At 58.8% G+C, this 24,630-nt stretch overlaps 1 protein-coding gene and 1 long non-coding RNA gene across 2 annotated transcripts; one reads left to right on the top strand and one right to left on the bottom strand.

Annotated features, from left to right (window-relative positions):
- Positions 1–589: 589 nt before the first annotated feature.
- LOC311424304 lies at positions 590–3,633 on the bottom strand. Its single transcript, XR_014686045.1, has 2 exons — positions 3,487–3,633; positions 590–1,921 (listed from the first exon to the last, which is right to left on the bottom strand). It is a non-coding gene; the product is annotated as an uncharacterized lncRNA (long non-coding RNA).
- On the top strand, positions 3,553–23,908 carry LOC311424263 (hexokinase-2). Its single transcript, XM_084499265.1, has 18 exons — positions 3,553–3,697; positions 10,492–10,654; positions 14,440–14,588; positions 14,898–15,017; positions 16,050–16,145; positions 16,251–16,350; positions 16,627–16,810; positions 17,464–17,619; positions 17,769–18,002; positions 18,178–18,482; positions 18,989–19,137; positions 19,465–19,584; positions 19,697–19,792; positions 20,250–20,349; positions 20,561–20,744; positions 20,928–21,083; positions 21,416–21,649; positions 22,008–23,908. The coding sequence occupies exons 1-18, from the start codon at positions 3,635–3,637 to the stop codon at positions 22,150–22,152; spliced, it is 2,754 nt and encodes a 917-aa protein (XP_084355391.1). The 5' UTR covers positions 3,553–3,634; the 3' UTR covers positions 22,153–23,908.
- The last annotated feature ends 722 nt before the right edge of the window (positions 23,909–24,630 follow it).

Raw genomic sequence — 24,630 nt, 5'->3', positions numbered from 1 at the left:
TCCCCAGCGTGGCACAGGCCGGGTTTGGTGACAACACCAGGCCTGGTTGGGAAAGTTTCGGGCACTGGGGCCGTTCGTCTGGGGGCGGCGTGACTCACGGCCCCGTGGCCCTGCCAGGACTTTTGACCTGCAGGAGGTGCCAGGATTGGGGCCGCACCCTTCTGCAACCCCAGGAGCAGAGCCAGGATCCCTCTGGGGTGAGGGGCTGCTGGATTTCTCAGTGAATTCGGCCACGCCAGCTTCAGAGGGGCACAAGAAAATCCTGCTTATGGGTCCAGCATCCTTCCTGCACCACCTCCAGCTTTTGGAGACCTTCCTGAAGCTTTGAGGACTGCGATGCTCAGAGTCAGCAGCTCTGATCCATGTTCCCCCCATCACATCTGGGGGCAGCAGCACCTTTCTCAGCCCCTTGTTGGGCAAATTGCATTTTCTGGTGCTGAGAGAGCCTCAGCCCCCCGTTCCTTATAGCAGCCCCTGCTCCCCATCTCCTACAGCAGCACCCTATAGAAACCCTCCCAGGCTTGCACCCAAAGGTGGGAGAGACAGAAAAGAACCAGAGAAGGGCGAAACACGTGCGAAAGTTCAAGGCTGGCAGCTAAATCTCCTCCAATTTACTGTGCCACCCCAAAACAAAAAGCATGGCCCCATTCGGCCGCACAGCACCAGCCACGAGCAGCCCCGGCCCCCTTGGGGACCACCCGCAGCTGGAGCTTTTTGGCGCCGGCAGTGGGAATTTGGACATGAGCACCAGCAGGATGGATGGACGGACGGATGGACAGATGGACAGATTTCCACCAGCATGGCCAGGGCTGCCCAGAAAGCTGAGCTATTGGACTGGTTTTCTATTTCCAGCCCCAGGAGAGTTGGGTTGGGCGCCAGCGAGTTGAAGCTTTCCAAGGTGAACAAATGGCAAATGGTCCCCGCTGGCACTGCCCCGGCCGGGGTTTCCTTTTGGGACAGGACGCGTGGCGTGCGCGGCGAGCAAGACGGTGGAAACTATGCGGGTGAATCACGGGGCAGGATTAGTGCCGGCTCCTGGATTAGCCGTGGCCACCGCGTGCCGCCCGCGCTCCCCGTCCGTGCCTCAGTTTCCCCAGGATAAAGCAGCGTCGGTGCCCTCGCCGTGACCCGCCGTGGGCAAAGAGCTGATTCAACGCAGCCTCCTTTGGCGGGATCCTGCCTTCCTCCGGAGCGAGCGCGCTGCCTTCGCCACGGTTATTTTAGGAATGGCATTAGGGAAATCGTCAGGGAGCACAGCACTGAAACACTGCCAGATTCCCGCCAGCCGGCTCTAAAGGATGGAGATTGGGATTTCGAGATTTGCGGTGTGAAAGGAATCGTGAGCCACGGTGGAAAATTCACTTTACAAACTCAACAGAAAACACTGTTTGGAGACAGGCGCGGGGCAGAGACCGGCCCCGGCTTCATGAGCAAAGAAATTCCTGTGCTGCCCTCACGGCCGGGTTGGGGGAGGTTGGGACTGGGGAAGGCAAAAGTTTGGGGAGTTTGGGGGCAGGGCAGATGGCAGCTGGGCTTCTGATTTTGCACGTAGAGCCTCTTCCTTCGTAAAACACGTGAAAGAAAAAAAAAAAAAAAAAAGCAGACAGATGTGCCTCGCTATTTTTAGGCTTGGCGACGCTTGCGTTTCGGCTTAACCGCGGAGAATTCGGGTCTTTAGCGGAAAGCTGGATGAGAGGGGGAAGCGAAACGGAGTCACGCCGGAAAGATTAAAAGGAATCATCCCCTGCCACGGGGCAGCCGGAGCCGAAACCTGCCCCACACCGGCTCTCACTTGATGGGAAAGGTCAGGAAGGGCCGGAGTGCCCGGAAAAATAAAAGGCGTCGGGCTCGGGTTTGTTCCTCGCGGTCTCTTTGGCTCGCTGCTGCCCCTCGCTTTCCTTTGAAATGCAGTTTCAATTCCCTGGAAAAAAAAAATAAATGAAATGATGTAAATGACCGCTCGGAAAGAAATCCCACGAGGCAAAGCTGCCGAGGGCTGGAGCTGGGCAGAGCCGCGAGCGGGTGGAGCTCGGGGGGGGTTTGGTGACGCCTGCCCCCAGCCCCGTGAGCTGCCCCAGGGCCTGGTGGTGCCAGACGTGCCCCGGCCCTTGTAGGGCTCCTTGCGACACGGCCCCGGGTCCCCCGCCACTGCATTCGCTCCCCACCCCATTAGTGCCCCCTACCCCATATACACCCCCGACCCCATATACACCCTCCAGCCCCAAACAGCCCCCCAAACACTCCCCTGAGCTCCCCACTCACTCCCACCCTACTCACTCCACCCCATACAGCCCCACCCCATATACACCCCCACCCCATGTACATCTCCTCCCCCATACACCCTCACCCCATAATTCCCTACCCCAAACACCCCCACCCTATATACATTCTCCCACCCCCTACACCCCCACCCCTTACACTTTCCCCTGCCCATATACATCCCCCCCATATACCCTCACCCTACACACCCCACCCCGAACACCCCCATCCCATGAGCACTCCATACACACCCCCATCCTATACACTCCCATCCCATACACATCCCCCCAAAACCATACAGCCCCACACCATACACCCCTACCCCATAATTCCCCACCCCATACACATCCCCCCAAACGCATACATCCCCCCCATAGATTCTCACCCCATACAGCCCCACCCCATAATTCCCCATCCCATACACCCCACCATATAATCCCCCACACGATGTAAACCCCCACCCCATAATTCCCCACCCCATATACATCTCCCCCTCTACTCTCCCACCCAATGTACACCCCCACCCCATAATTCCCCACCCTATACACCCCCACCCTATATACACCTCCACCCCATGTATTTCTCCTCCATACACCCCACCCCATACATCCCCACCCCATATACATCCCCCCATAGCCTTCACCCCATTATTCCCTGCCCCATATACATCTCCCCCTATACCCCCCCATCCCAAACAGCCCCACCCCGTAATTCCCCAACCCATACACATCCCCCCCAACCCCATACACCCCCAGCCCATAATTCCTCACCCCATACACCCCACCCCATACACTTCACTCCATACACATCCCCCCATAGCCCTCACCCCATAATTCCCCACCCCATATACCCCACCCCATATACATCTCCCCCTATACCCCCCACCCCAAACACCCCCACCCCATACCCCCCCACCCCATACACTTCACCCCATACCCCCCCACCCCAAACACCCCCACCCCATACCCCCCCAACCCATACACTTCACCCCATACCCCCCACCCCAAACACCCCCACCCCATACACTTCACCCCATACCCCACCACCCCAAACACCTCCACTCTATACCCCCCCACCCCATACACTTCACCCCATACCCCCCCACCCCAAACACCCCACCGCATACCCCCCACCCCATACACCCCATTACCCCCCCCTCCCTCCCCCCCTCCCCTCGGGCTCCCCCCCGGCGGTGGGCGGGGCCCCCCGGCGCGCGCCGCCACACACCCTCGCGGCTCGGCCAATGGGGAGGCGCGGCGGGGGGGCTACGTCACAGGGGGGCCGGGGGAATCCTCAATGAGGCGGCGGGGCGCGCGCGGGCACCGCGGCGCGCGCTGCTGGGGGCCGCCTCCGCTCCGCTCCGCTCCGCGCCGCGATGATCGCGTCCCATCTGCTCGCGTACTTCTTCACCGAGCTCAGCCATGACCAGGCGCAGAAGGTGGGACCGGGGGGCACCGGGGGGACCGGGGGGAGACGGGGAGAGGTGGAAAATTCAGCGTGAGGCGCGGGGGGGATGGATGGAAGTGGAAAGGGGGAGAGGAAAGGGGGCGTAAAGGGGGGAAAGGAAGGATACGGGTAAGGGGGGAGGGAAAATGTGTACGAAGGGGGAGGAAAAAAATATATAAAAAGAGGGGACAAAAAAAAAAGTAGGGAGAAAACTGTATTTAAAAAGTAGGAAGAAAAATATATTTAAAAAGTTGGAAGAAAAAAAATTATATACGTAAAAAGGGAGAAGAAAAAAATATATATAAAAAAGGGAAAAGAAAAAATATATATGTAAAAAGGGAGAAGAAAAAAATATATATACAAAGGGGGAAGAAAGAAAAAATGTGTATAAGGGGGAAGAAAAATATGAGAGGAAGAAAAAAATATAAGGGGGAGAAGGGAAAGAATATATATTAAGGGGGAGGAAAAAAAATATATAAGGGGGGAGAAAGAAAAGATATATAGAGAGAGAAAGAAAAAATGCACGTAAAGGGGGAGAAGAAAGTTAAAAGGGGAAGAAAGAAAACCTATGTACATGTATAAAGAGGAAAGAAAAAGTATATTTAAAGGGGGGACAAAGCGGGGGGAAAGTTAAAAAAAAGTTAAAGGGTTAAAAAGAAAGACAAGATAAAAAGCAAGGCAAAAAGTGAAAAAGAAAGAAAAAAAAATGGGGGAAACAGGAGGAGAAGCAAAGAAAAAAAGGGGAAACCAGAAAAAAAAGGAGCTGAGGGTGAGGGTGGTGACGCCGGGGCCGCGGGCCCGTGGTGGGCGGGTGGCGGTGTCGCCGTGCGGGACGTGCTGTGGCGGGCCCCGCGTGTCCCCGTATGTCCCCAAGTGTCCCCAAGTGTCCCCACGTGTCCCCCCATGGGCAGGGGCTGGGGGATCCCTCCGCTCTGCTCCCCGCATTTTTTTTTTTTGCCCGGCCGCCCCCGTAGCACGTGTGGCCCCCGAGCATCCCGCGGGCATCGCGGCACCGCCGGCACCGGGGGGCTCGTGGGGGCACGGGGAGCCCATGGGGGGCTGGCGGGGAAATGGCTGGGAGGAATTAAACCCCCTTAATTAACCGTGTGGAAATGGAGCCAGCCTTGATTTCCGACCCCCCAAGGACCGCAGCGTGCTCTTGCACCGCGAACGCAAGTGGAGGCGTCCCGGTGCTGCACGGCGCGTTCGGCACCGGCACCTCGGAGCACCGCGAGCGGCGATGCCTCCACGCCCGTCCTTTGTTTGGCCAGGGCGGGCGGTCAGGCTGCGAGCAGCTCTCGTTAAATTAAAGATTTGGGGCAAAAAATCACCGCCGGGGCCATGGGTACGGGGCTTCTCTGCTGAGAGTGCCGGGGGGGGGGGGGTTTGGCTGCTGCATCCTGAGCTGGGGCTGCAGTTCCCGTGGAAGTTGGTGGGGGTTTTGGGAAATGAAAATGAAGCAGCGGTGAAAGTGCCCGGCCACGGGGAGCCCCAGCGTCCTCGCTCCCATCTCGGAAGGCGGAGAGGACATGCGGCGAGCGGAGCAGGCAGGGAGAGGTGAAACCCGCCACGCTGGCGGCAGCCCTGGGGCTGCGGGAAATAGGAAGTCAAACAAGGGTGCGGAAAAGAAAAAAAAAAAAAAAAAAAAAAGATTAAAAAAAAAAAAAACCCATGCATAGAAATAACTTCCCTAGCCGTAAAGAAAGACGGGTTCGTCTTCTCCCTCCGCTGGCTGTGTCAAGTGTCGTGGGGTTGTGCAAGCGCGCGAGCCACGAGAGAGGGTTGTGTAACCCGGCGGCAGAAATAGGCCAGCGGCATGGCCCCGCTGCTGCGTTTTTGGCTTCGGGTCAGCTCTCGGGTTCCTTATCGGGAGCCGGGGAGGGTGGCCAGGGGGGTTTGTGGAGCACCTTCGGCTTCGTTACGCGGCGTGCCCGGGAGCCGCCGTGATTCCTTCTGCTCCTGAGCCCAAACAAAGCGGGTGGTGGAGATGTGGGACAAAACGGCTGCGTTTGGCCCCAAAAAGTAACCAGACCCGCAGCTGGTGTTGTTTTTTAAACAAATTCCTGCGAATTTGGAGCTCGGCATGGCTCTCCTGTAGGGGATGAGGGCATCCGTGCTGGTAGGGGCAGATAATTAATCCCTGCAAATCCTCCTGAGCAGGTACCCAGCACAGAGAAATGTAGGGGATGAAATTCTTGGAAAGCTGTGATTTTTCCAAGTGCCAAACTTAAACCTAAGCCCAGAGTTCAAGCCTGAATTTGGGAAAAGATTTTAGGGCACTCTCCCAGGCCGTGCTTGGGGTCAAGCGCCTTTTTTTGGTCCGAATCAGGCAGAAAAGAGCCTCGGACGTGGGAAGGAAGTGCCCTTTCCCTGTGCTGTGGTTTCTTTCCACAGCGGGACAAAGGCCTCTAGAGCAGCCCCAAAATCGGACTTTTCTTTGCATTTTTCCTCAACCCAGCTTTCCCCGGGGGCCCGCTCGGTGGCCCCGAACTCTTTCCCTTTGCTCCAGCTGGCAGGGAAGTGGGTCGGGGCCCGAACCCCTCTCACCTCCCAGGGGTTGTGCAAACCCCAGTGAGTCTGGGCCGCGTCCTTTGCCACCCCGGGATGAAAGTTGCCGCCACCCGACCGCGTTCCCCGGGGATGTGCCAGGCCCTGGGCTTCCTGCTGCCAGCCCCAGCCCCGTGCCAGCGAGGTGACAGCGGGAGCGGGCGGCTCGTGACTCACCATGAAATAATTGGGCCGGCAGCTTTCCTTCCTCACCAGTACTTTTCCTTAGAAAGAAGGGAAAAACGGAGCTCAGGTTCATTTTACTCCCATTTTTGGCCCCAACCAGCAGGTTTTGCTCCCCCCTTTATCTTTTGCTGCAGTAAATTAATTTTATGTCGCTCCTTTCGCCCCGGCTCCCTTTTTTTTTTTTTGCAGCCGTGGGAGGGGCCCGCTGGGATTGCAGGTTCCTGGAAGCCATCGTGCGGCTTCTCCTCGTCCTGGCAAGGTCAGCGGCGGGACAGACAGACGGAGGGACAGACAGACAGACAGCCTGCCCAGCCTCCCTGGCCTCCATCACCTTTCGGGGTGCCGTGGTGCAGCCCCGTCCCGAGCCTCCTCCCATTTGCCTCGGGCTGTGACTCAGTTTCCCTGCCGTGTCATGCTGCTCCCAGCCTTCACAGCCCCCTTTTTTTGCGAGGCAGCATCCGAAGGGGGGGCTGGGATGGTTTAAAACAGGAGAGGGCTGCTGGTAAGGGAGGAGGGTGCACGTAGGGTGGATGATCCACAGCCAGCTCCTGGCTCCCAATTTCAAGCTGGAAACAAGGCCATTTTCAGGTTCAAATGCTTTTTTTTTGGGGCTGCCCTTAGCTGGGTGGGGTTGGCAGGGGGAGATGCAGGAGGACAGGTCCCCATTCGCCGGCTCCCGGTGATGCAGGGGGCTGAGGAACGGGCGCCCTGCTCCTCCTGCAGGGCAGGATTCGGCCGAGGGCTGGGAGGAACCGGCCGAGCAGGAAAGGGTCTGAGTCACTGCGGCTGGAAATGACTCGGGGCTTGTGTCATCGGGGGCTTGGCCGCACCAGGAGGGTCACGCGGGGTTGGATTCAGCAGGCAGGGAGCGGGCGAGGGACACGGGTACTGCAGGGGTCAGGGGGTGGCTGCAGCGTCAGCCCCCGGCCCCCCGAAGCGAGGGGCTCGGGGACTGGCAGCGTTTGGAGCAAGGTCGGCGTCTGCCAAGGGAAAGGTCGTGGTTGTGTCAGAACTGGGGCAGGAATTCATTAATTTCAGGAAAAGGGAATTCATCAATTTCGGGAAAAGGGACTGTCAGGAGGAGGCCGGGGAGGGCTGGAAGTGCGCATTTGTAGTTTTCAGGAGCGCTGCTTTGGCCCAGCTCTGTTCATCAAAGCATTGAAGCCCTCTCAGAACTGGGCTGTGTTTTCTATCCTGACAAATATTTGATTCTCCGTTGCCAAAAAGGCAAAGAATCCACTCCAGCACGCCGCCAGCCCCTCGTGACATCACGCCATCCCCCGCGAATCCTCCTGGTACGGCTGCGTCCAGCTGGAAACCGGAGGGGACCGACCCCGTGGCGCTTTATTTTTGGTGAAAAAAAAACTAAAACGGCAAAGGGGAATGGCTGCCAGCGGCCACGCGGGCGCTGCAGGAGCACGAAGCGCCCCGGCCGTCCCTGCGGCGCTGCAGGAAGCGGTGGCGCTTGCCGGAAGCCGTAATCACGCTGCTATTGCCACCCTCGAGCGGTGCTGGTCCCGCTGCCACGAGTCGCAGAGCTTCCTTTTCCTTTCCTCCCCCCTCTCTTTTTGGGGTGCCCCAACCCAAATCACTGCCTATGCGCCGGGATAGGGTCTGAGCACAAGGGAGTTTTCCCTGAACTGGAAGGAAAATGATCTTGAGGTCTCTTCCAACCTAGAAATTCTGTGAAATTGTTCCTGGTTGTGCGTTTGCAGCTCCAAACCCTTAGGGACACACTGGTGGGAACATCTGGAGGATTAGGAGGAAAAAAAATCAGAAAATATCATCTGGCCAGCTCACGGAGCTGCTCCTCCAGCAACTCCCAAACCACCCGGACCTTCCCCCGCAGCTCAAGCTTTCCTCCTCCCTCAGAGCACGTAGGGAGGGCAGCAGAGCCTCCTTCCCATTCCGTCCTCCACCTCCCAGTTTGTACCAGCAGGGAAGGCGTACTGGGACCAGTGACCCCGTTTATTTGAGGCTGGGTCCCGTCGTGTTCCCCAGCTCTGGGTCAGGACCGGGTGCCTGGACCCGGGGAGGTGCCACAGCGCCCACCATGCCCCGGCCGCCCTGACCTGGCTCAGCCGCCAAGTGGGACGGGGTCTGCGTTTGTAGGAGAAGATGATCCCGGGTTTAAAGAGCTTCGGGGATTAGAGGAAGGTCACCCTGCGTCTCGCGCCGCCGATTATTCCTGGAGGACATGAGGAACGTGTCCTGCGGAGGGGAGGCACAACCTCGTGCCCTGCACCAGGGCAGGGAGCTGGCCTCGGAGGATGCTGAGAAGATCCCAGCTCCTGTGGGAAGGACGAAGGGGACAGGGGGGTGCTGGCAGCTTTTTGTGACCCCACAGGGATGAGACCCCATCACATGAGGTCCAAGGGAAGGATGGGAGAGAGACTTTTGCACCGTGGTGCTGCCCTTCAGGAGCAATGCCACAAGCACCGGCAGCACGGTGCATGCACCACTGACCTAAAGGAGCTTTCTTGGGACATTTTGCCCCAAAACCATCTTTACCAGGAACCCCTGAGCCACCTGAGGCTGCAGAAGGCAAGGCGAGGCAGAGGGAAGGTCGGATCCTGCCTCTCCAGAGCCGCAGGCAGCGCGAGGTGCTCCTGAGGCACCCAAAGGAGCGGGGCGGTGGTTGGGGAAAGGCGCCCGCAGCCCAGCAGAACACGGTCCCGTGGGCTTGGGCCACCCGGCCCGGCTCGGTGCCATCGACCCACGGCCGCCAGGGCGGTCCCAGAGGGAATTTCGTGGAGGAGGCAGCGGGTGGAGGCGAGAGGCTGCAACCCCAGCCCTGCTCCGTGGGCAGCAGTCGGGGAAAGCAAACGGGAGGGGAGGAAGCAGCGGGTGTTTGCCTTCCTGCTCCCCAGGTGGGTGAGGAGGGGCAGGCAAACAGTTGAGGGGGGTGGGGAAGGGCACGTTTCCTCGTGGGCTGCTCCCGGTTCGCATCTGCCCCAGCTCCAGTCGCCTGTTCCAGGTCACATCCTGGCCAGAAACCCCCAGGGGGATGCGAGGAGGAGTCTGGACACGCTGCCTACTGCTCCAAGCCCCTTCAGTGGGGTTTGGGTCCAGAAATTTTGGAGAGAGGGGACCCCGAGCAGCCCTGAGACAGAGCCCGGAGCAGGCGGGGGAGCAGGGCAGCGAGGGCAGTGCTCGTTACGCGCCCGCAAAATGCCAATTTCCTCCATCAGGAGGAATAAAAGGCACGCCGGATTCGGGGTGACCCCATGGTACGTGCCTGCAGACAGGTGAGCAGCTGGGTGGGGTTCTCCTCTGGCTTCGCAGGGCTTGCAGCTGCCCTTTAATTAACGTTAAGTGAAGTTAATTGCGACGGGGCACAGCTCGGGAAGCTGGCGGTCCGTCTGTCTGTCCGCCTCTCCGCTTGCCGGCCCTGCCCAGCTCACGGACAGGAGCGTGCCCGGCGCCAGTGGCTGGCTTGGGGCCGGGATTTTCCCTTTGTCCTCCCAAGGGGCGCTTCGATGCCACTTGTAGGGGCAGCCGGGCACCTGGCACGTGGCTCTGGGCACCTCGCTCGTGGCTCTGGGTGTTTGCTGCAGGGCACTGAGCAGCTGCCAGCACCGTAACCCTTTGTAAGGGCTCCCCAGGAGGGAACGAATGACCAGCAGAGCAAGGAAATGAAATAAATGGGGTGAATTCCCCACCAGCAGCCTACGCAGAGCGGGTTGGGGTGCTGAGTCCCAGCCATCCTCTGCTGCACAGCCCCAGGACTCGACTCGGGGGCAGAATCAGGCCCCTGCTGCAACGTGGCTGGGGGCTGCGGGGGAACTCGGGGTTTGGCTCTCCCGCATCCCCGTCTGGTGATGCTGCAGCAAAGGGCACAAGGCGCGATTTTGTGACCCCGAGGTGTTCAGGAAGATGTGCCAGGGCTGTGACAAGTGTTACCAGCATGCAGAAAAGCTGCTGCAGCAGCGTGGGCCCAGCTGTCCCCTGGTACAGATGACCTGCTCTTGCTGGCAGAGCTTCCTCTGACCACGGGGTTCATGCCCAGGTCCCCCCCATCCCTCTCACCTCCTGCCTTTTGGCACCTTTCAGGTGGACAAGTACCTGTACCACATGCGGCTCTCCGAGGAGACCCTCCAGGAGGTGTCCGAGCGCTTCCGCAAGGAGATGGAGAAAGGGCTGGGAGCTGACACCAACCCCACCGCCTCGGTGAAGATGCTGCCCTCCTTCGTGAGGTCCACCCCGGACGGCACAGGTACGGGAACAGCAACGGGAAACGGCTCCCCCTGTGCCGAGCAGGGCCAGCTGTCCCCAGCGAGGTGGCCCTGGAGGTGCCACCACGTGCTAGGGGCCACTTGGCCTTGCAGTGCTGCAGGAATGGGGCTGGCGTTGCCCAAAAGGAGGTCCCACTTGTGCCAGGGGGTGCTGGGCACAGGATGGGGACCGGGGGGCTCCCAGCTCGTGGCGGCGTGGGTTGGGGTGGGATTCAGCCCTCACGTGCCCGTCCCGGCAGGACGAGGCTGTCACGGGTCCGACTCATCGCATTTCATCAGCGCTGGAGGCGGCTGTGCTGCCAGACAGCCCTGAACACTGTGGGGACCACGTGAGAAGGCTCTGGGGAGGCTCGGAGCCTCACAATGCGCCTTTCTGCACGCTGCCACGTGCCTCCGGCCTCCCGGCGGGGACCAGACCCCTCTCGGCCAGGAGATGGAGCACGCTCATGGCCAGGCACGGCTCCCGTTTCAGGCTCTGACTTGCTCATCCCGCACCAAACCTCTTCCTCCAGCACCTCCTCCTCGGGCTCGGTGGCTGGAGATGCTGTTCAGCCCCGGCGCCTTCAACGGGATCTTATAAAACCTCGGTGGAAAAAGCAGGGAAAAAGGGAGCTACCAGAAGATCCCCATCCTGGTGTGGGTCAGACCTGCAGACACGGGTCCTGATCTGTAGGATATGGATGGGTGGAGGTGCAGGGGGGGGGTTGCAGCTCTCGGGTCCCCGGGAAGCCACAAGGAGCATCAGGAGCCGGCCGCGTGCCCGCCCGCACCCCGGTGCCGCCGACAGCCGGACCTGGCCGCCTGCCCCGGGATTGAGATTTAGATCTCTTTAAATATTTGAGAACGCCTTAATTACAGGGATAGCCCCAATCCTGCCCCCGGCTACGTGAACAACGGCAGCCAAAGGTGATGGGAGCGGCGCGGGAGTGAGCGGGGCGTGTGTGGCGGTGCTCCCCGAGGAGAGGCAGGGAGAGCCTGCACCCACTGCTGCTGGCTGCACGAGCAAAAACTTTACCATAAAACCCCCCCAAAAAAAAATTCCACCAGGATTTTTCTCCCATTGCAAGCCAACATCATTGCCACCGCTCTTGGGTGGCAGTTTAGGGTGACAAGGGGCATGTTGCTGCACGAAGGGATGCAGTTTTCTATTTAAAAAAATATATTTATTTATTTTTTGAGGCTCCCAGGGCTCTGCACTGTCCTCCTCCAAAGCGTCCTTGCCCTTCATGCTTCCCCGTGCTCCTGCACAGTTTCTGCTGTCGGATTAGGCCAGATGATGCCTGCTCCTCGGGGCTGGATGAGAGGGGCTTACATAAACACAAGGTCGTGCCCGCGGGAGATGCAGGGCAAGGGCACGGCAGTGCTCAGATGCCCCCAGCATCCCGCTGCCAGCCGCTGGAGGCAGCAAACAGCCCCAAAATGAGTTTTTCCTTTGCTTTTGGCACCTCCTTGCTCTCTTCCAGCTCACGGTGGGCTCAGCCACGTTCCTGCTGCTCGAGGGACCCGGTTGTGCCTGAACCAAGCTGCTGGGTTCATCCCTGGTGGTGCAAACCCAGCGTGGCACAGCCCGATGCACCTACAGCCCCCCTGTGCTCCCAGTGCTGAGTTGCTGCCACCCTGATGGAAGGGGATTTTAGATCCCAGGCCACCCTGATGGAAAGGGACTTCAGGTCCCAGGGTACTCCAATGGAAGGGGACTTCAGACACCATCAGTTTGACCCCTCGAGGACCAGGCAGGACCCAGGGCCACCAAACCCCACAGCTCCTGGGGAAGGCGCTCACTTTCCCTGGCCCCAGCCCGGACAGAAAACATTTCCAAGCAGGGCAGAGCGCCCTGCCCGCTTAGCTAACAGCCTGAGCACTTCCTTCCAGGCAGCTCGGGTGTGTTTAACGGAATTAGACGCTGGTCTTCAGGGCTGAGAGCAAACAGTGCCTGGAATCCAAGCTTGGTGTTTGCCTTCCTGCCGGGAGCTCGGCATCGCCACCCGCACCTTATCGCCTAACCAGGCCCTAATCTGAGGGAGGACGTGACTGTGATATTTGCAAACCCAGTCCATCGTCAAGCCCAGATCCTGGAATTTTCTCGGAGAGAAATTCCCCAGTTTTCCTATTTTTCCTGCCTTCCTTTCCTCCTGCAAAGCCAACCGCCGCTCACACCTCTCTGGCTTGCAGCTGGTGTTTTGTTCCTTGGGGCCGATGGGCACGTCCTGTCGTTGCTTTGTAGTGATGGCTGCTGTTTGTAGGGTCGAGGAAAGGCTGATTTGGACCTGGGCAGGACGAGGGGACAGCCACATCCTTGCTCTTTGGCCTCCAGGAAGGGAAAAAGCACAGCGTGGGGCTGCCCCCATGAAAAGGGGTTCGCGGGGCTTAAGTGCCCAAATGCTGTGCTGCGAAAAGGAAACCTGCTGTGAAAACCCATCCGAGGGGGCTATGGGGAAGGGAAGGGAATGGGGAGACCCCACCGTGGGCAGGACCTGGGGCACCTCTGGGACCCCCCCCGCAGCCCCAGCCTTGAGCCTTGCTGAGGGTGCTGTGAGCTGACAGCTCTCCTGGGGTGCTTGCGCTGCTCCAGGGATGAAGTGAGGGCCGTGCAGAGCCCCTGCAGACCCCATTCTTGGTAAATGAGCATGAAACCACCCCAAAATCAATGTGAGCACTTGGCTTGGAGCAGGGGCTGGTGGCAGGACCCCACCTTGCAGCCCAGCAGCCCCCCAAACCTCCCCGTTCCTTCATCCATCGCACCAAAGCTGCCCGACCCCACCACCTCAGGACCGCCATCCTATTTCTGTTCACCACCAATCCCCCCTTCCTGCGCAGGGAGGACCACTTCTTGGGACACCCCTGGTTAAAAAGGCTCCGTGAAGCCACTTCCAGGCCACCCTTGGGGTCTGTCACCGCCTGCAGTGCCTGGCTGGGGCCTAGCGGTGCCGGCCGCCTGCACCCCCTGGAATACCAATAAACCACACTTTTTGTTCCAGCCGCAGCCCCTTTGTAAACGCAGGGCCGGGCACAATGCGGCCCCCGGGCGCTGTAATCTGCCCGGGGGAGCCAGCACAGCACATTTAAATGTGTGCAGCAACCAAACAGTGCTGATGGAGGGCTTTCCCCCAGCCCTCTCCCCACACCGACAGGGTTTTGAAACAGCCAGCTGGGCGCTTTTCCCACACCCCAGGTCTCAGTTGATCCCAAATCCATCAGCGAGCTGCCATAGTGCTTGGTAAAACGGAGAAAAAAAAATCACAAAGTGTGGGGCAGCCAGCTGTGGGACAGCCCTGAGCAGTCCCTGTCCCCCTACCCCCATAGCAAAGTTTTAGCCAAGCTCAAGGAAGGAGAGCGTGGCGGGGCTCAGCCTCGGAGCAGGGCTTTGGTCGCTGGGGCTGGGGACCTGGGAGCTTTCCCGGGGTCCCTGCAACAAAGGGTTAGGGGACAGCCTGGTGCCACCTCCCTTATGGCACTGCTTTGGTGTCTTCCCCAGGAATTGCATCATTTTTGGGTGGTGTTTTGGGCATTGGTTCGCCTGGATGGGGCTGCTCAGGGTTCCTCCTGCAGAGCCCCCAGTCCTGCTTCCACCACAAGCAGCGATCCCCTAGATAAGGGGTCAGGATACGTCCCACCTGTCCCCAGGGCTCCATCCCAGACCTTGCCCCACATCTGGGGAGGGGGCAGGATTCCCCCTGGCCAGCCCTGCAGCTCCAACTCGGGCATTGTGCTCCGGGATGCTGCCGCAGGGGCCTGGCCCCGTTAACTCCTGGCTCTCTCCTCACAGAGGACGGTGACTTCTTGGCGCTGGACCTCGGCGGCACCAACTTCCGCGTGCTGCGGGTCAGGGTGTCCGACAACGGCCTGCAGAAGGTGGAGATGGAGAGCCAGATCTATGAAATCCACGAGGACCTCATGCGGGGCAGCGGGGCGCAGGTGGGTGGCAGCCTCCCCTCCTTTACGCCCCGGCCCCTATCTCCTGGGGAGCCCCAACATGTGGTGGCTCCATCCTTTAGAAGGAGCCGGGGTTGTTCCAAGCCACCGAGATGTCTGCTGGGGCTGGGGTTGGTCCCTTTGTGTCCTTTCCCTGCTCTGGGCAGCTTCTGCCTCTCTTTGCCCGGAGCTCTGGATCCCTGATGCCAGGTTGGGACCGTGTGGGTGTGCTGTGGGGGACAGAGGGTGACACCAGCCCCTCCAGCACATGGGACGCGACCGCTGCTCTCATGCACACCCTCAACCTTTCAGCTCTTCGACCACATCGCCGAGTGCCTGGCCAACTTCATGGAGAAGCTGAAAATCAAGGACAAGAAGCTGCCCCTTGGCTTCACCTTCTCTTTCCCGTGTCACCAGACCAAGCTGGATGAGGTGGGTGACAGGATCTGCTCCGCATTTCGTTCTGCACCACATCAGAACCATTCAGGTTGCAAAAAAACCCCTTTGAGATCATCCCCACCACTAAACCTTAGCGCTTTGGGATGTGCAGGGCTGGGGGGGGGGGGGGATGATACTGAGCTCGTCGTGGCAGCCATCCCCCCGCGCAGCCGGCGCTCGACGAAGCAGCAGCAGCCCCGAGCGCTGCACAGCACGGACGTGCCGAGCATCACATCCGCGCCCGCGACCTCGCTGCGAGCCCCGAGGCATGTGGCTCTGCTCCGCTCGTCACGTGCCGCCGTCTCCTGCTCCCAGGGGCTGTTTTTAACTCACTCGCCACGGTCAGGGGTTGGGTCCGGGCGGCTCCACGCTGCCCCGGCAGCAGGGCACGACCTCTGCACCGGGGACGTGGTGGTGGCAATGAGGAAGGATTGCTGCTTCCCTCGCGGGGGCAGCGAGGGCTGTAAAAGGGACAAGTTGCTGAGGGAGGAAGTGTCGGCTCCACGGTTGCACCCAGTTCATTGCACTCTGTGCCTCGGTTTCCCCATCCATAAGGCTGTTTGTCTGCCTCTTGCCGAAGCACCCCCAGCAATTGGGTTGAAAAAACTGCTGTTGGAGATTGCCAGTTCGGTCGATGCCCCCACCCTTTTTCTGGGCGACAGTGATAGCTCTGCCGTCCCCAAATGGGGACAGTCCCAGTGCCTGTGCTGGTGGGGCGGCGAGATGCATCCCGTAGCAGGCAGATCCGTGGATCCACTGCATGCACTGGAGCTGGTTCTGCTCCAGGGCTCCATGAACCCAGCCACCGAGGTCACATTCCCGGCAGGAGGGAGCGAGTGACTCACGGGCCCATGGCCATAAACCGGGATGCGGAAACTGTTGCTGATGCAATGGCTCACAGGAGATAACGGGGGGAACTCCACCTGCAGTGCTGTCCGTCTGTCCATCCATGTGTGGGTTGGGTGATTTGGGGACCCTGAAGTGTGTGGGTCCCACTGAGCTCTGGTTCTTGCTGTCCCTCTGCAGAGCATCCTCGTCACCTGGACAAAGGGGTTCAAGTGCAGCAGCGTGGAAGGCAAGGACGTGGTGTCCCTGCTGCGCAAAGCCATCAAGAAGCGAGGGGTAAGGAGCCACGCAGGTCCCTCGGGGGTGGGACGGGCTGCATGGGATTTGCAGAGGTGCTGTGATCGGGTTCGGCGGCGCTCAGCCTCCTCTCCTGCATTTCAGGACTTTGACATAGACATCGTGGCCGTGGTGAATGACACCGTGGGCACCATGATGACCTGTGGCTACGACGACCACAACTGCGAAGTTGGACTCATTGTCGGTGAGCAGGGCTGAGCGGGGGAGAATTCGGGTCCGTCCTGAGCAGCCCCCAAAAGGGATCATGTTCCTTGCGGGTTTCAGGGTCTTTTGGGGAGTAAGGAAGGTGATAGTGGCCTTAAAAGCACTTAAAAGCAAACAGGCACAGCACTGCCTGTTTGTTCTCCTGTGTGAACCAAGGAGATGTTTTAGTGTTTTATATGGTGCTAATTATGGAGAATAAGGGGAACCCGGCACCATTTGTCACCTCCACGTGACTGAACCCCCACGCTTGGTTCAGGTACCGGCACCAACGCCTGCTACATGGAGGAGATGAGGCACATCGACCTGGTGGAGGGGGACGAGGGCAGGATGTGCATCAACATGGAGTGGGGCGCCTTCGGCGACGACGGCGCCCTCAACGACATCAGGACAGAGTTCGACCATGAGATCGACATGGGCTCGCTCAACCCCGGCAAGCAGCTGTAAGCAGGATCCTGGCTCCATGGGCTTTGCTCCGCGTTGCTTTGTCCTCCCGTCGTGCTGCTGCTGGGGGACGGACGCGGTCATCCCAGTTAAGTGGGTCACGGCGTCCTCCACCCTGCCAGCTTCAGCAGCTTCAGCAGGGGATGCGTTGGAGATTCGGGCTGTGAGCCCCCTAATGCCCGCTTCCCTCATCAACCTTCCGCTTGGATGCGCTGATTTGTTTCCTTCCCCCTGCCAATGGAATGATCAAAAAGCAAATACCACCACCTAATGTTCACAGCCAAGTCCTACAGACCTCCCTGGGTACCATCCCAGCTGGCAGCAGTGGTGGGATTAAGGGGAATCTCTGCCCATCAGGTAGCCTTAAGCCCTCCTCGCAGGAGGATGCCCATCAACATGCCTTTAGTTTCTTGGTGATGGGATAAAATATGGAAAAAGACACCCAGATTGTGCCTGGGAGGCTGCGGTGTCACAGCTGAGGGTGTAAGGCCAGCCTGGCCTCGCTTCTTGCAGGGGCGCAGGCACACCACTGCCTTGAATTGCTCAGTTTCTATCCTCTTTTTGGGGCACCAGCTGATTTTTGCGTGCCTGTGCTGCTGGTGGCCACCTCCAGTAACCAAACAAACGCATCTGGTGCTCGCCCCTTTGGCAGGTTTGAGAAGATGATCAGCGGCATGTACATGGGAGAGCTGGTGCGGCTCATCCTGGTGAAGATGGCCAAGGAGGGGCTCTTGTTCAGGGGGAAGCTCACGTCAGACCTGCGCACTACCGGCCACTTTGAGACCAGATATGTCTCCGCTATCGAGAAGTAAGTAGGGTCTGGGTGTTTTTTTGGTGTCCCAGCCCACCTCCTGACATCTACACTGGGAGAAATCGGACCCATTGGGCCAACAGGGACACCTCAGGTGGCGAAAGCTGGATTTCTAGGAATTAATCCCTTCTGTTTTGACTGCCTAGGGAGAAAGAAGGGCTGCAGAAAGCCCACGAGATCCTCACCAAGCTGGGCCTGGAGCCATCCCACGAGGACTGCCTGGCCACCCACCGCATCTGCCAGATCGTCTCCACCCGCTCGGCCAACCTGTGCGGGGCCACCCTGGCCGCCGTGCTGCGGCGCATCAAGGAGAACAAGGGGGTGGACCGGCTGCGCTCCACGGTCGGCGTGGACGGCTCCGTCTACAAGAAGCATCCCCAGTAAGTCCTCGAAACATCGGCGAGAGGCCAGTGGGGACCAAGAGGGGGTCTGGCTGCAGGGTGCTGGCCCCCGGGCACCTTCATTTGGATCCCAAATCCTCCTCGTTTGCCATCCCAGAGGTTGATGTGACCCATGGTGGCTCACTCGAGTCCTTTTCTTCCTCCTCCTCCTTAGCTTTGCCCGGCGCCTCCATAAGACGGTGCGGAAGCTGCTGCCCGACTGCGAGATCCGCTTCGTGAGGTCGGAGGACGGCAGCGGCAAGGGGGCAGCCATGGTGACGGCCGTGGCCTACAGGCTGGCCGCCCAGCACAAGGCGAGGCAGAAGATCTTGGAGGCCCTCAAACTGAGCCACGAGCAGCTCCTGGAGGTGAAGCGGAGGATGAGGGTGGAGATGGAGAAGGGGCTGGGCAAGGAGACGCACGCCAAGGCCACGGTGAAGATGCTGCCCACCTACGTGTGCTCGACTCCGGATGGGACAGGTGAGGCACCTGGATCAGCCCGACCTGCTCATGCCCTACGTAGGGCAAGGAGCATCTTGGCTTGAACATCTGAACCACCCAGGAGAGGCTGGGACCTTTGTCCTTCTCTCCTTACCGTGCGAGTGGCACCAAGGGCTTGAGCCTCCAGTACGCTACTGGGAAGAGCCTCCAGGCCAGCCTGCACCCAGCACAAAGCTCTGCTTTGGGTGTGCTCGCTCCACCACAGCTTTCTCACCACCATCGTCCTGGGTTGTACTCCCAGGTCTGTCTGGGGCTCGGGTGTGTGCCTGCCCCTTGGCAAGGAGTCTCCTGAGGTCTGGAGAAACTTCTCCATCGCCATCCCGCTTTCCATCTGCAGCTCATTCCTATCCCATTCCCAACCCATTCCCATCCAGGTCTTGGTTTCCAGGCCTCCCAGCATGAAAGCAGATTGGGATCAGCCTCTGGGCATGTCCACGATGCTCCCTGTTGGGGTCTCTTTCCTGATGATCTCTCCTGGTTTTCAGAAAAAGGCGATTTCCTCGCCCTGGACCTGGGGGGCACGAACTTCCGCGTGCTGCTGGTGCGTGTGCGGAACGGGATGAGGCGCGGCGTGGAGATGCACAACAAGATCTACTCCATCCCGCTGGAGATCATGCAGGGGACGGGCGAGGAGGTGAGGATGGGCTGCTGGAGGCAGAGGGTCAGGGCCCTGGGGTGGCAGCAGCAGCAGCTCAGATGGCCAACACTGGCCGACCACAGGCTCTGGGAGCGCACAAGCAGTGAGAGATGTCTCGAGTCACACTCTGTGCTCTGCAAACCACTTTGGGCAGCACTTGGGGATGGATGGCGAATGTTTCTAGAAGGAGCCAGATGGGCTCTGGGGACACCCTGAGGAGGGAAGTGTCCCCGTGACACCCACAGGTTGCTGTTTCGGGTCTGTTGGGCAGGCTGGTGTTCCTCACTGTGGTTGTAACCGCTTCCTCTATCTTTGTGCACCCAGCTCTTCGACCACATCGTCCACTGCATTTCCGACTTCCTGGAATACATGGGAATGAAGGGCGTTTCGCTCCCGCTGGGGTTCACCTTCTCCTTCCCCTGCAAGCAGACCAGCCTGGATGAGGTACACCCAGCCCACCCACCCACGGGCAGAGACCTAAGGGTGCCCACCGCAAGCTGGTGGGCAGGGGGTGACCCTCTCCCTCCCCATTTACCCTGTTTTTCTTCCACCACAGGGGATTCTCCTCAAGTGGACAAAAGGTTTCAAAGCGACTGGCTGCGAGGGAGAGGATGTGGTGAGCCTGCTGAAGGAGGCGATCCACAGGAGAGAGGTGAGCGGCCGTGCCGCTGAGAAGCCGGCTTCTCACTCCCACATCCCGACTCTCTCTGGCGTCTTTAATTGGGCTGCAAATTAATGGGCTGAGCACGGTTAATGAGTGTCTGAGTCTTAACAACCACCCTTAGTCATTGCTAGAGGTTGGATTTTCAGGCCCTGGAGCTAGGAGACAGCTCCTGGCCAGGAAGGAGCAGACGTCCCCATGAGCAGAGGGGACACCGCTGCCTCCGTGCAGACCGCCCAAAGCTCCTGCCCTGGGGGTTCTTTCTGGTAGGGCTGTCCCAGCAGGCCGCTTCCTCTCCAGTTGCATCGTACTGGAGCTGTCCTGAGCCCCAAGCACCCACTGGCAGAAGCGTGGGGCCGTAGGAAGCCCACGAGTCCCTTCCCGACCCTGGGGGCAGTGCAGTGAGCTGTGTCCCCCAGAGGTAAGACGTGCAACCCTTTCCCTCTAGGAGTTCGACCTGGATGTGGTGGCGGTGGTAAATGACACGGTCGGCACCATGATGACGTGTGGCTACGAAGATCCATACTGTGAAGTGGGGCTGATAGTCGGTGAGAGCTGCAGCTTTCTTACAGGGTTCCTCTGCTCATCCTGATCCTGGTCAGGAACCGCTGCCTGCTCCCAGCACCTTTTGCGATCTCATTGAAAAGGGATCTTGTTGAAAAGGGATCTCATTGAAAAGGGTGTCCAAAGGCTTTTGTCTTGCGTGCACACCCTGCTTTTCACCGTCTGCCCCAGTGACAAACGCTCCTCTCCCCGCAGGCACGGGCAGCAACGCCTGCTACATGGAGGAGATGAGGAACGTGGAGCTGGTGGAAGGTGATGAGGGCAGGATGTGCATCAACATGGAGTGGGGCGCCTTCGGCGACAGCGGGTGTCTGGATGACATACGGACGGAGTTTGACTTGGCCGTGGATGAGCTCTCTCTCAACCCTGGGAAACAAAGGTGCGTGGGGGCTTTGGGGGCTGTGACAAGTGTCCCTTCACCCCTGGTGTCTGTGGGGAGGTGTCGGAAGGTGGAGATGAGGCTGGGTGTCCAGGAACAGCTCCAGGTTGCCCCATCTGCCTCCCGGTGAATCCATCTGGATCCTTCGTGCCCTGAGGTTCAGCCCTGCCCTCTCCTTGCTAGGTTTGAGAAGATGATCAGCGGGATGTACCTGGGGGAGATCGTCCGGAACATCCTGATAGACTTCACCAAGCGAGGGCTGCTCTTCCGCGGACGGATCTCCGAGAGGCTGAAGACCAGAGGGATCTTTGAGACCAAGTTCCTGTCCCAGATAGAAAGGTGAGGACCTGATCCTGGCCTCGCTGCTGCAGGTTGGAGCTTGGGAGGAGTGTTCCCAGGTCTTGCGGGAGAAGCCTCAAGTGCTCAGCTCAGAACCAGGGCAAGATACAGTGAAAATAATTGGGTAAAATCCAGAGATTTGGGACAGGGAAACTGTGTTTGGGGGTGACAACACGGACTCCTCCATCCTCTGCCTGTGAAGCCCCTTGGGTTGATGCTCTCTGAGCCAGGAGCACCCGGGCTGTGCAGGAGGAGGATGAGGAAGGGGAAGCCACGCACCCACGCTGCCCCCATCTCCTCCTAACGCTGCCCAACCTTCATGTCCTCCCCAGCGACTGCCTGGCCCTGCTGCAAGTGCGCTCCATCCTCCAGCACCTGGGCCTGGAGAGCACGTGCGACGACAGCATCATCGTGAAGGAGGTGTGCACGGTGGTGGCCCGGCGCGCTGCCCAGCTCTGCGGGGCCGGCATGGCGGCCGTGGTGGACAAGATCCGGGAGAACCGCGGCTTGGACTTCCTCAAGGTGACAGTTGGCGTGGACGGCACGCTCTACAAGCTGCACCCGCAGTGAGTAGCTCGAGGGGGTCATCCGAGGAGATTTGGGCTGGGGAGGGAAGCAGGGGGGCTTGGTTTGGGAGGCTGCTCCTTAATGACTGGGGAGCCAGGTCCGGGTTGAACCCAACCATGGGTAGGGGGCAGCTAAAACCTCCTCTGGTGAGGCTGGTGGCCTGGGGGGGGCACAGGTGGGGCCAGGTTTAGCTCTGGGCATGCAATGTGGATTTAACAAGTGCCCTCTGCTGCCTTTTCTCCTTGGCACCACAGCAGTGGACGCTGGCAGCTATCTCGTGCGGCCGCGCAGGGCAGCCTTGGGCACATCGTCCTCCCACAGGCCTCACGAGCTCCTTGTCCTTGTCCTTCCCTGCAGCTTCTCCACCGTCATGCACGAGACAGTGAAGCAGCTGTCCCCCAAGTGTGAGGTGACCTTCCTGCAGTCGGAGGACGGCAGCGGCAAGGGCGCGGCGCTCATCACGGCAGTGGCTTGCCGCATCCGGGAGGCCGGCCAGCGGTAGGAGAAGGGAGGTTTGCCGAAGAGCTTGGTTTCAACAAAACCGATTTCCTTCCCCATTCCCTCCCTCCGTACACACACACCCACACCCATACACACACGTGGCCTCCTCTCGCAAGCAGACTCTTAGCTTTACTCGGTCCCTCGGGACGCCGCGGGTGGGACTGGAGACACTTTGTACGAAACGTTGTCTGGGGCGTTTGGTCGTACGCTGTAAAAACTGCGTGTCGAGTAAAGCTAAAAGTGTCTTCGGCTGTGAACCCATCCCAGCCGCAGCCGATGCCGAGCACCAGCACTCCTCCCCGCACCTCCTGACCGCTCACGTGTTCCCTAATGGCAGAAACATTAGAGTAATGCCGACGCTGCATCGTCACTTTACAGTAACCAGTACCTATTTATCTATGTCGTGTGTCCGTGCTGTAGAAAGCAAAACCTCTTTCAGATTGGGCTAAAGGCCTCTGTTAGTCTTTTACCCTGATCACGGCTGTGTTATTTCCATGAAAGTCATGGCAAGTCTTCGAGCACAGGGTGTGAAACCGCACCAAGAGGCGCCGCGTGTCTCCGCACGGAGCGGTGAGCGGAGCCCGACCTGGCGGACCCGAGGTGGCTCCAGCAGAGCTGGGAAAACCCCGGGGGAGGCAGGGGGCAAGCCCCGCGCCCCCACCTCCCACCCGCACCCTACCAGAGCGTGGCTGCGTGTCCCCTGCCCACCACTAGCACCCAGCCCCACCGCACGCATGCGTGCGAAGAAGGCGTGCAGAAGCATCCCAGATTTGTGTCCTGAGCCTGCGCGGTGAGTGTTGGCTCATTTTGTCTGTGGAATAGCTCCAAGTCTTCCTAGCCATCAGGGGGTGCCTGCGTTGGCACACCGTGTGCCCACATCTCAAGAGATCGTACATCTTTTCATGTACCTGGCCTCGGGGCCGTGCTGCTTAGCTTCCACATCATGTTAATGTCATTTAAGAATGGTACGGAGTACTTCTTTCCTTCCTTTTTTTTTTCTTGTTAATTTAAAATTTCCTTGGGGTAGACTGGAGAAAAAGACCCAAATTCTGAGGGTGGTTGTGTGAGAACTTCAGGCATCCTTTGTCCCCAGAGTGAGAGGGACACTGGAAAGCCAGGGCCATGCTGCAGGCAGGGGACGAAGGAGCCAGTCCCTGCTGTCACCCCCAGTTCGTGGCAGCCTCATCCCCTGCCAGCGCCCAGGTCCTGATCGACGCAGTGCCACCCCAATGCCACCGATCAGTGTCACCCAGATGCCACCCGGGGCTGTCACCCCAGCCCCTACCCAAGGCTGTGTGCACCATGGTGCAGAGCAGCCCCCGGTTTCACCAGCAGGAGAGCCTGGGGGTGAAGGGAACGAGCAGGGGCATGTGTGTTTCTGTAAATATTTAGTGGAAGGTAATGAAATCCAGTGATATACAAAAATAATAATGATGATAATAATAATAATTCCCATGAACAGACCTTCAGTTTGGAGGACAGAGGTTTTTGGGTATTTTTATGTATATTTTTATACTGCTTGGGGTCACCTTATTACCAAAAGTATCTCTTCTATGTTGGGGGTCAAGTTCAGTAGCACAATTCTAAAGCAAAACTGCTCTTTGGGCATTTTAAATGCTTATTTTTTTATGAGCCTCAAGACAATTATAACAAAATCTGACTGTGTATAGAAGTGATTTAAGAAACCAAGTTTAGTGGAAGTTTTAGAAGATATTAAATAAATTTTTTAAAGATGCTATAGAAATCCTCTAATTGGATACCAAGCAGTTGTGTGTGATTATTTCCTGAGAAGACTGACGTCTTACATGCTGAAAACTTGGAACAGAAAGGTTTTTACCTGCTCCATCACGCAGAAGGGTGCCACAGCAGCGGTGTCTTTAACCTCCTAGGGACTTACCCAGCTGTGCCCCTTTTGTGACACGTAGCAGCTTTGTCAGTCTGGGTTAACTTTTCTGCAAGTGTCGTTTTGGGGACAGGGCAGGGAGGATGGGGACCGCGGGCAGCCCTGCGTTTGTGGCCGATTCAGGCTCCGTTGGTCGGTCGCTGTGTGGTCTGATTGTAAGCTCACACCAAAATGTTGCCGTGGCACGTTATGTGAATGTGTTTAAAATGAAGAAGGGAAGCTGAAACTGTAATTATTGACATGAAGGGAAGATCAAATTCTATGTACGGAGAGGGACAGGCTGACCAGCCCGTCTTTCCTCCGGCGAGACGCGCTGCTCTGTGGATGTAGGATGGCTTTTGTTTTGTTTTGCTTGGTTGTCCCCATTCAGATGCATTTTCCTTGTGCTCCTTCCTGCTGGCACCTCCTCTGGCTGTGCAGAATGGCATCTCCCATGGCAGGAAGCCACCCTTTCCTCCCCAGGGATCGTTCTCGGGGTACTTTGGACAGGGTTTTATTGTTACTGCTTTTTTATAAGCAACAGAATACCGAGCCTTGCAATTTGTCTCTTCCTCTCTCGGGGCCAAAGGCCGCGTA

The sequence above is a fragment of the Aythya ferina genome, assembly GCF_964211825.1.
Source record: "Aythya ferina genome assembly, chromosome: 27".
Taxonomy (NCBI): domain Eukaryota; kingdom Metazoa; phylum Chordata; class Aves; order Anseriformes; family Anatidae; genus Aythya; species Aythya ferina.
The sequence above is the reverse complement of the archived record's forward strand: the minus strand, read 5'-3'. Positions and strand labels throughout refer to the sequence as shown.

Coding starts and splice junctions, on each gene's coding strand:
- LOC311424263 (XM_084499265.1), top strand. CDS start 3,635: ATGATCGCGTCCCATCTGCTCGCGTACTTCTTCACCGAGCTCAGCCAT. Junction 18,003..18,177: donor GTCTACAAGAAGCATCCCCA/GTAAGTCCTCGA, acceptor CCTCCTCCTTAG/CTTTGCCCGGCGCCTCCATA. Junction 21,650..22,007: donor CTCTACAAGCTGCACCCGCA/GTGAGTAGCTCG, acceptor CCTTCCCTGCAG/CTTCTCCACCGTCATGCACG.